Source organism: Vitis riparia, chromosome 19 (assembly GCF_004353265.1).
Source record: "Vitis riparia cultivar Riparia Gloire de Montpellier isolate 1030 chromosome 19, EGFV_Vit.rip_1.0, whole genome shotgun sequence".
NCBI classification, from domain to species: Eukaryota; Viridiplantae; Streptophyta; class Magnoliopsida; order Vitales; family Vitaceae; genus Vitis; species Vitis riparia.
The window spans coordinates 5,778,051-5,788,932 of record NC_048449.1 but is presented as its reverse complement, the minus strand read 5'-3'; the positions used below and the strand labels follow the sequence as shown (position 1 = coordinate 5,788,932).

Here is a 10,882-nt window from a genome sequence, read left to right as displayed (position 1 = left end):
TTCTAAATTTATTTATTTTTATTACAAAATTTTGAAACAAATTAGGGTCTCATTTAAATATACTTTGTTTTTAAAGGAAAAAAACTTTGTAGGATGAACTATTATTTGTATAACAAATATAACAAACTTTGTTTTTTTTTTTTTCTAAAAACAACATGAGACATATTTGTATATATATATATATATATTTACAAGAATGATTCTTGAAAAATGAGTTTACAAGCTATCAAGGAGAATTATTAATTAGAATAGATGACAGGTTTGACACTAGGGCTCACAAGTTATTAGCTAAAGTGGGTTATGACGAGCCCGTTTGACACTACTTTCAGAGAAAGTATTTTCTTTTATAAAACTTGGGTGAAAAACGCTTTTATAAGAATCTCGAAAAGCAATTCTAATGATTTTTTGATAATATATTACTACATAAATATAAAAACGTTTTTAAAAGTAATAAATTACTCAAAATAACATTTGTTACAAAAAAAAAAAAAAATTATAATAAATCAAAAACTTTTAATATAAAAAATATATAAATGCTTATATTGTTAAAAAAAGACTCAAAAAATTATTTTTATAAAAGGGAAGTGAAAAGAGGGAGAAGAGAGTGAAAAGGAAACAAAGGATAATAGAAAAAATGATTTTAATATGAAAAATTTTGAAGCCTTTTTTTTTCAAGAAACATCAACCAAGTGTTTCTCTAAAAAACATTTCAAGTTTTTTTTTTTTAAATTCAAAATATTGTTAAACACTTTTTTTTTTACTTTTAAAACACTTTTAAGTGTTTTTAAGGATAAAAATACTTTTAAAAAACATTACCAAACAGACTCTTTGTCATCATGATTATGAGAACTTGGCCCCAAGATCGCATGTGAAAAGATGCATGGTCTTAACTTGTAAGCTCCATGAATTTAATTAAAATGAGTGCAAATAAGGAGAATTATTATGTCTTGAACTTTATAATATGTTTGTGTGAATCCCGCATTTCCGCTCATGCGTTTCCCACTTGATGGTGAGCTCGATTTTAATTTGAAAAATGATTTTTATGGATTAAGAAAATGACTTGGAGTCGCCACTCATTTTTGTTTTATTTTTGAAATGGTAAATGAAATAAGAATAAAAACCCTAAGTGCGACTCCTAGTTTTGGAAAAGGTGATTTACGAAAAATCGGATCGGGTTCGGGGGTCAGGTTACTTATCGGGAAGGTACGGTGAAAACCATAACACCCGTCTAAGTCCCTAAAGTCGGGTCTCTACTAATAAAACGAAGCTGACGTGGCAATTGATGAGTAAGTCAATGAATACCCTGAATGATCATGCACACATAAGAATCGAGACATGCATAGACAACGATTAGAGGGAAAATGGGTACATACCTGGGCGACGAGCCACCATGCGCTATCGATAGAGAGGGTTAGTGCACCATATAGAGCACAAAGCATGTCACATGCATCACTAAACAGGGATTAAAATTGTTCGAAGGGAAACTAGATTTTTGAAATTTATTCGAGAATCGGAATCTTAGAGATTATTTGAAAATAGGATTCTTAGGAATTAAATGTAAGAATGAGAATTTTTAGAAATTAAATTTGAAAGAAAATTGGGATTTTGAAGAATTATTTGAAAGTTCGGGATTTTTAAGAAAAATTAAGTTACGAAAATTGGGATTATGGGAGTTAAATTTTGAAAGGGATCAGAATCGTAAGTTATTTGAGACGTAGAAATTATGAAAGTTGATGTATAAAAATTGGAAATCTTAGAAATCATTCGAAGGTGAAATTTATAGAAATAATGAATAAGATGATAATGATAATGATAATAATAAGTAGCGGGATAAATACGGGAATTGGAGCATGGAAAACTGAAAATTAAGTTCGGAGATTGGACAATTGGAGTTTCAAATAGCTAAATTTAGAAATCGGAATTTTGAAGAATTAGACTTTAATGATTGAGATTTTTAAGAGAAATAAATAGGTAAATATGGAATAATGTTATTAATTAATCAAAAGGATATTTGAACGGATGAATAGTGAATAGTGAGATTTTTGAAAATTAAGTTTGAAAGTCGGATCTTTGAATAATTGGACTATATTTATTGGAATTTTTAGAAGAGGGAAATAAGTAAACGTGGAATTTATAACAGTGATGACAAAGATGATATTTGGATGAATAAGAGTGAATGGTGGAATTTTTGAGGTTAAACTTGGAAATCCGGTTTTGAAGTATTGAATTTTAATGATTGAAATAAATGAATAAATAAATATGGAATAATGATATTAATTAACAAAAATAATGTTTGAATGAATAATAAAAGAAAAGATTAGTGGAATTTTTCTAATTGAGAATTTGAATTAGGGCGTTTGGTTTTTAAAGGATATGACTTTGAATAAATTGGTAGGTATGAGATTATAATACTAATTGACGAGAATAAATATTTAGGCGAATAACGATGGATAGTAGAATTTCTGGGATTGAAAAATTGAATTAAGACAAGAGATTTTTGAAGAACTAGGTTTTAAATTAATAGATGAATATGAGATAATAATCCTGATTGATGAAAAATAAGATTTAAATGAATTATTGAAAAATTAAATTAAGACAGGGGATTTTTGAAGGTTTAGATTTTGAATAACTAAGTGAACATGGGATAATAATTCTAATTGATGAAAATAAGATTTAAATGAATTATTTGAAGAATTAAATTAAAACATAGGATTTTTGAAAGACTAGACTAGATGGATAGGTGAATATAAGATAATAATTCCAATTGATGATCATAAGTTTTAAACGAATATTTGAAGAATTAAATTAAGGCATGAGATTTTCTTGATGGATTTAGACTTTGAATAACTAATAAATACGGGATAATAGATTTGATTTATGAAAATATGAATTAAACGAATTATTGAAAAATTAAGTCAAGGCGTGGGATTTTTGAAGGATTAGACTCTTAATAAATAGTTAAATGGGGGAGGATAATTCTAATGAAAATAAGATTTAAACGAATTGTGGAATTTTTAGAATTGAAAAATTAAGTTAGGGAGTTGGATTGTCGAGGGATTTAGACTTTAAATAAGCAAATGAATATATGATACTAATTCGAATTAAAGAAAGTAACATTTAGACAAATAGTAGAATTTTAGGATTGAAAATTAAATTATGACATTGGATCTTTTAAAAGGATGGGATTTTGGATAAATAAACTAACATAGGATGATAATACCAATTAATGAAAATAACCATTTAAAACGGAATAAAAAGAACAGTGGAATTTTTAGGGGTTTGAAAATTAAGTTAGGACATCGGATTTCTGAAGGGTTGGATCTTAAATTAGTAAAGAAATGTGGGATGCTAACTCTAATGGATGATAATGAGATTCGAACTAATATTTGAAGAATTTAATTAAGACACATGATTTCTTTGAAAGCTTTAGACTTTAAATAGCTAGATAAAATATGGTAATAATTCTTATTTGATGAAAATAGGATTTAAATAAATTATTGAAAGATTAGATTAAGGTATGGGATTTTTCAAGGATTAGAATTTAACTTTGATGACTGAGAGATTTTTTTTTTTTAAAGATGACAAATAGATACATGCGAAATAATAATTAATAATCATATTGTTTAAGCTAGTGAAATTGAATAGTATAAATTTCGAGATAAAAATATAATTAACAATGATAATTCGTCTTTTAATTGTCTTTAAGATGAGTTAACTAAATGGGTAAAAATAAGATGACAAATAAAAGGAAATGATTTAATTAATTAATTATGGATATTAGAGGTTTTGTTTTTTTTTTTTAAAAAAGGATTATTTAGGAATGGGGTAGCCTAATGGGCTAACTTGAAGTGGGCATGGGCCACTTTAATAAGGGGAATTGGCATAAGGCCTTCATCAATGTAAATGGGCTTAGGCTCCAACTTAAGCCCAGGTCCAATGACAGCAATGGGCAAGACTCAAGGCTCCATCTTCAGCATAGGCTTGGGCCTAGGCTCCAAATTCAAACCCAAGCCCAAAGCCATCATGGGCAGCACCAAGCCCGTCACCAACACAAGCTCCTTCACAGCCCAAGGCATCCCTCTCCATCTGGGCAACTCTTTCAGGCGAAGCCTCCACCGGCAACGACGTAGAGGAGAAGGACGGGGGCGGCGGCGCCGAGATGGTGGAGATGCATGGCTTTCGAAGCCACGGCACCAGCAGGTGGACGTCTCCGCCGATGGCGCCGTCGACCATGCCGCAGGAGCAGTAGAAGAGGACGGCGAGTAGGCCGCCATCGACAGCCTAGAGAGAGGCACCCCAAACCGAAGCAGCAGCGCCGAACCCCAATGGCGGCTCCGGCGAGGCCCGTGGGGAATGGAAGGCTTGCTTAGCTGCTGCACGCTCCCAGCCACTGAAGAGGACTTGCGCGCATGGAGGTGTGAGTGATGGTGATTACACGGGCATAGAGAAAGAAAAGGTGGCGAGAGATGGGATTGGCGTGGAGATGGGTATGGAAAGATGGGTGAGTGGAATCAAACGGGTATTAAATCAAGATATGGTTACATGAATCTCATGAGGAATCTGAAACAATACTAAATTAATCTTCAATAAGAACCAAATAAATAATGAACCTGAACATTCTATAACCCCACCAAACCATTCTAAAGCTCAGCTGAGATACACATATGGCATTAGACTTCTATTCCCATTCAACAAATAGCACCCAACAGTCAACAAAGAAAGAGAAGAAAAACAGATAAGTTGAAACGAAGTGGAAATCCATAATATTCATACCTGAGGACGATCTTCTTTAGCAAGATGGGTTGGATTCCTAACTGCTCTTGCTCCAAAAGTCTCCCAACTGATCTACAAACTGCCCTCTCGTCCCCCATCCCCCTGAATCCGCCAACTCACCCATTTTTTAGTCCAACTTTCACCCACTCTATTGTCCTATGATCAGAACATCTCATCATGAGCGTAGAGGTAGGTGGTTTGTGATCCCATGCAGCCCTTCAGCACTTGAGGAAACCGGCCCCCACTCATTCTACAGCCAGCTGCTAATTCTTCTAATGCTATATATATATATAAAAAAAAACTAAAATCCCTTGGCTCTTCAAAGGGGATCTACAGTTTGGTTACCATAAAATTAAAATTCAATAAACCATTTTTGTATGTTGTTTTAAATTTATTTTACTTATTTTAATTATTTGATATAAAGATTAAATAATTTAAAAATATAAAAGTTTATAAAGAATTTTAATTATACATGATTTTTTTCTTGTATTTTTTATAGTACAACCAAATATAAGAAAATGATTTTTTTAAGCATCTTTTTTTGCTTTTCATAAACTAAACATAACCTTAATAATTGTTAATTTGAGGGTTATTTAGTGCATTATGTCTAATTGATCGCAAATTTTCTCGGAAGGATAGTATATTTTTCCAAAAGACAATTTAATTAATTAGAGTTTCAAGAAATATTTTTTAGTCCTAAGGTTGGGCTAAGAAGTATATAATCTCAAAATTGAGTATTAATATTAAAAATCAATATCTTGACCTCAAAGTTATTGAAATTTCATGATTTCCCCCTTGTTTTAGGATTTGCATATTTCCTATTCATAACTCTTATTATTTGGTGTGATTAATGTGAGTTTCATATCTCTTACTTTTAATATCGTCTTATTATTTAATCATAATTTTGACCTTTAAACTTGTATCAAATACAAGAATGAATAATCTAATATTATCTTAAGAATTGTTCTTACTTTCTATCATATTATATAACTCTTTTTTGCATGTCTCAATATTCTAATAATTTCAATTTAATTTATTAACATTCATGTGAATTTTTTGAAGCTTGTTGAGATTGTTGGAGTTGCCTTGAACTTGATCTAATGGATTTGTAGATGCAAAAAATTTGGTAGCACTAAATCACTATGGGATTAATCATCAAATTTGATTATTCAACATTTTAACTCTTTGTTTTATCAAATTCAAGTTTGTCAAATGATTAGTGAAATATTACATGGTATATGTGACATCCAACTCATTAAGTTTTGTGGTTGTCCAAATAACATGTGAAATTTTATAAGACTAGAAAGTTAAATTTTGCAAACTAAAAGATCAAAACTAAATCAATTCAAATTGAAGCCAAAAGATTATACAAATATAAAAAAAAACAAAGACAATCAAAGTTCTTGTATGCCGTAGACTTGGTGGTTTCAGTAGCAGCAGAATCTTGTACAGATCTTTGTTGGGGCATCTGTTATAGAATTGGGAATCAGACCTTTTAGATCAGGGTTCCTGGAATATCTGAGATATGAAGTGGAAAATGACTCAGATTCAACCATATAAAAGCAAATGAGTGGCTTAAAATGGTGGAGGGGTCAAGCCTGAAATGAAGGATATTGCATTGTGAGAGCTTTGGGTTGAACTGAAGCTGCTCATGATGGTTGAGAATGTAAAGAAGACAATGAAGGAGGAGAAGCTGCTCATGTTGGAGTGTTTCAAAGCTCTGATACCATAATAAATCATTGTACATGCTTTATACAATTGTTTGTACAGCCAAATAAATGGAAATCAACTACAGGGAAATTATATGAATAGGACGATTAGGATTGTGGAGCGATGTGGTTGATGAGATTCTCCTTTCCTAATAACCATTAGTGAACTACCCAATCTTCCTTCATTGCAGGGATCCTGTTCCATGTGTGCCAATTCAATGACATATATTATCAAAATTCATAGAAATAACAATTCTTCTTTGCTTTCAATCAAATTTACCTGTAATCAAAGAGGTAGCAGCATGTGTTTGGCAGTGGTTCATGGAACATGTTCAACAAGATGGATGGAATAAAGACAACAGAGTTTTCTCACACATGCAGGTTATCTGCACAGTTGGCCTGGATGAGAAGCCATGGCCCGGAAAAAAGGCCGGAGAGTAGACCAGGTTTCGTGGTCGTCCCACTCTAATGTGTCCCACCATATCAGTTCTCCTCTTATTTCTTTTATGCTGTTTGCACTTTGGACATTCAGAGGGAGCTTATTCAAATTTCTGCACTCTCTCACTATCAGATGCTCTAGATGTGGCCATGTCTCTTCTTCTCTGCTTAGAGTCGTCAATTGAGGAAGACATCCCAACTGTACTTTCCTCAAGTTTGGAACAGTAGAACCCAGAGTAGTGGGCATCGATGATGCCCTCCCAGAATTGTGTATAAATAGACCCCTCAAATTGTCGCAGTATTCTACCTTGATTTCTTCTAGGTTTTCCAAGGATAGATCAACACCATCATAAGACAGAAGGTATTTTATTCTGGGACAACCCAACACTTGCAATTGCCTCAGCCTTGAGAATCTGAGTCCAAGATGAACACCTAATTCTGAAATGCTCTCAAGATTAAAGAGATTGGAGAGATGAAGTTTTTCTAGATTTGGCAGTAGATCAAATTGGCCACCATATGATCCTCCTGTTAGTACAAACATGGAGTGGGAAAACATAATTGAAAGAGACTTCAAACTAGCAAAGCAACCAGAGCTCCTTGTAGCTAAGTTTTCAAGCATCTTATTTAGTCCGCTGCATCGATGAAACGATAGAGAAATTGCATCAGATAACATCCACCCAATCCATTCTCCTGAGAGATCAAGATTATCAATAATGACCAACCTTTCCTCAAGGTTTGTGCCTCCCCCACCATGAGTCAATGAGCCCACAGAAAATTCGAAGCTTTTCAATCTTCCAAACCAGCTAATATTCTCTGAGGAGGGGTATATGATGCTTTCCAACTCGATGCTTATGCGAATTAGTTGCTCCAGGCACCCTAGGTCATTAAATGTTGCTTCTCCCTCTTTCATCGTTTGCCTCACACCCCACTTGTAGTTGCTACCTATCATTTCTAAAACCTCCAGACCAGACAACCCAGACACTAGTCTGGCTGTAAAGGTTTGCAACTGCTTAGTGTATGATAGATTCAAAACCCTTAAGCAGCTCAGCTGCTCCATCCCTTCTGGTAATTCCTTGAGGTCAGTACAACTGCAATCAAGCACTTGTAGTCTTCTAAGCCCTCCCAGTGAAGGTAATTCTTCAAGGGAACTGCACTGCCTTAGTATAAGAGCGCGGAGTTCACTCTGCTGGAGAAGGGAATGAGGCAATCTTTGGATCTTGGTTTCACCCAGATTGAGTACCCTTAGTGCTGGAAAGCCTAGTAGGAAGCCCTCAGGAACTATCTCAAGGGGGGAATTACCTTGTAGAAGTAAAGTAGTTGCCTCTGAGCAAGATATCGGACAATCAGGCAGCCTTTCAATTTCATTATTCATGTAAGAAATTCTCTTTACAAGCTTCAACATTTCAGACTCTGATACGTTGCGCAATCTGATTCCTGAGCGCACTAGGGATTTGCATCCATGCTCCAACGAAGATGCAATCCATATCGCAACATCACGAACCACATCATGCATCTTCACGGTGGTTTCTTTGGGGTCACCATGTTCCAACAAACAGCAGTCCTTGAGATATTCAGCTACCGCAAATCCTCTGTTGTGGATATTGTCATAGGTTTGGTGTTCATCTATTAAGCCTTCCGCTAGCCAGTATTTCGTCAGTTCACTTATATCAATCGAAAAATCCTCAGGAAACAGGGAGCAAAATAGGAAGCAAGATTTCATATTCTTACCCTGCAATGAATCGTAACTCCACTTTAGGACTCTATAAACTTGATCCTCGATCCCCGGGATATTTTCTGGCTGTGAATTTTGTAGCTCATTCAAAGCATCCTTCCAAAGCTCAACCTTCTGCTTCCCCCTCATAGATGTGGCCATGATGATTATGGCCAAGGGCAATCCGTCACATTTTTTGGTAACGGTCTCCGCTAACAGTTTTATAGGCTTTAAGGTGGCTACCTCGCCTGCATTTTGACAAAACAATTCCCAGGCCTCATCATAATTCAAGATCTGCACTTTTACTTTTTTATCTATCTTCATCTGCCTGCAAACATCTAAAAACCGAGTTGTTATTGTGATCTTACAACCCGTATGAACTTCAGGCCTTGGGACACCCAAAGCGTCCAAATCAATTCCCTTCCAAACATCATCCAGAATGAGAAGAAACTTGCCTGTCCTCTTCAGTCTCCTGAACAATTTAACAGCCAAACTCTCTGTGCTTTCTTCCATTTTCACTTCCACATTCAATCTGTGAGCTATTTGCATTTGGATCCTTCTCAAGTCCAAATCCTTGGACACAGTGACCCATATGACAACCCCAAAAGGTTGTGCAGAAGAAGCATTCTCGAGCTTGTTGTTCAAGTTCTTTACCAGGGTAGTTTTGCCCACACCCCCCATACCCCAGACACCAATACTCTTGACTCCATCATCATTCAGCAGATCCATGATTCTGGCTAGATTTTGTGATGCTGTCGACTGATTTTCGACTGATGGTCCAGGCATGTGCTCCACTGCATGGGCTTTTCGGTTGGCAGCAGCCATAGAAATGATGGAATTGCCCTCTTTCTGAAGCATCTGTACCTTCTCGAGTGTTTTAGCGAGTTCCCTGCTCCATTGACAGCAACTAAAGAAACCACCACAACGCTTCTTGTTGTTGGCTGCTATACTTTGTAGAACAGAATTCACTTCATCCTGGATCCCTTCAACCTCTGTAAGCCACCCAGTTACTTTGGGCATTGAAACTGAATCATCAAGTTCATTCTCCATCTTGTATCGAACATCTTTTAGAAGCTCCAACTTCTTTTCCAAGTCATTGAAGTTTGATTTGAATCTGATGGAATTCTTAGTTTCCGACCAGATAAAGCCACAAAAAAATCGAGAAATTTCAGCTACCACTGAACCCAAAACAGAAGTAATCAATTCCATTGCAGAATCTTTGGTGAAAGAGGAGGTAGAAATTTTTGAAGGCAAGAAGTCGCAGAAAAGAGCACAGGTCTTCAAGGCAGATGAGATGGTATGGAAGCGAGTATTCCAATTAACTAAAGCAATAATGGCCCAACCCAATTTAAAGGTAAAATCGTAATTTAAAAATTATTAATTAATTAAAATAATTTAATAAGAGTAAAACAGTTTTTTCATATTTAAAATCCCTAAATATAAATTAGATTTTTTATTTTATTTTTTCTAATCAGAAAACCTTTTTACACAAAGATCAGAAAGATCAGAGAACCCAAAACATAGGGTAAAAGATTTGGAGGTTTAGAGTTTGAAAATTAATTTTTTAGATAAGATTTTAATTCTTAAATTAATATTTTATATTCATTAATTAGTTTTAAAAAATTTAGATAATTTTTGGAAGATCTCAATCTAAATTAGGGTTTATAAATTAATTTTTAGATTAAAAGACTAAAAATTTATGAATGTGAATTAATTTGTGATGAAAATAGGAAAATATAGAAAATTTAAATTAAATAGAAAATGGAAGAAAATAAATTTTAGATTTAGAAAATAAATAAATAAATCGTTTGTGTAGGCTTTAGATTTGAAAAAAAAAAAAACGGTGTAGATATATGTATTGTGTGAAAAATTAAAATTAAATATAATGAGAGGCGTGTAGGTGGCTTTGTACGATGTGGTGGGATTTAAAAAAAAATGGAGTAATCGTGTGTTGAAAAAATAAAAATTTGGAGTATGCGTGTGTTGAAAAAAGAAAAAATTGGAGTACGCGTGTTGGTTATGTATTGAATTTGAAAATTAATAAAAATTATAATATTTAATTTTAAGCTAACAAATGAAATATTAATAATAATAATAATAGTTATAAGTTTTAATTTAATTTAAGTATATAAAGAAATAAATAGTGAGGGTTAGATTAGGAAAGAAAAAGAATTTTACAATAATTTAGAAACTCACTAAAATAATTTATTATTGTTTAGTAAGTTGAAAAATAATATTGGGCAGTAATAAT

At 33.7% G+C, this 10,882-nt stretch overlaps 1 protein-coding gene across 1 annotated transcript; it reads right to left on the bottom strand.

Moving 5' to 3' along the window:
* Positions 1-6,100: 6,100 nt before the first annotated feature.
* On the bottom strand, positions 6,101-9,909 carry LOC117908500 (disease resistance protein At4g27190-like). The gene is made up of 2 exons (XM_034822123.1): positions 6,763-9,909; positions 6,101-6,678 (listed from the first exon to the last, which is right to left on the bottom strand). The coding sequence occupies exon 1, from the start codon at positions 9,838-9,840 to the stop codon at positions 6,865-6,867; it is 2,976 nt and encodes a 991-aa protein (XP_034678014.1). The 5' UTR covers positions 9,841-9,909; the 3' UTR covers positions 6,101-6,678; positions 6,763-6,864.
* Positions 9,910-10,882: the final 973 nt, after the last annotated feature.

Bases quoted from the DNA above. Each gene is read 5' to 3' on its own strand.
- LOC117908500 (XM_034822123.1), bottom strand. From the start codon at position 9,840: ATGGAATTGATTACTTCTGTTTTGGGTTCAGTGGTAGCTGAAATTTCT.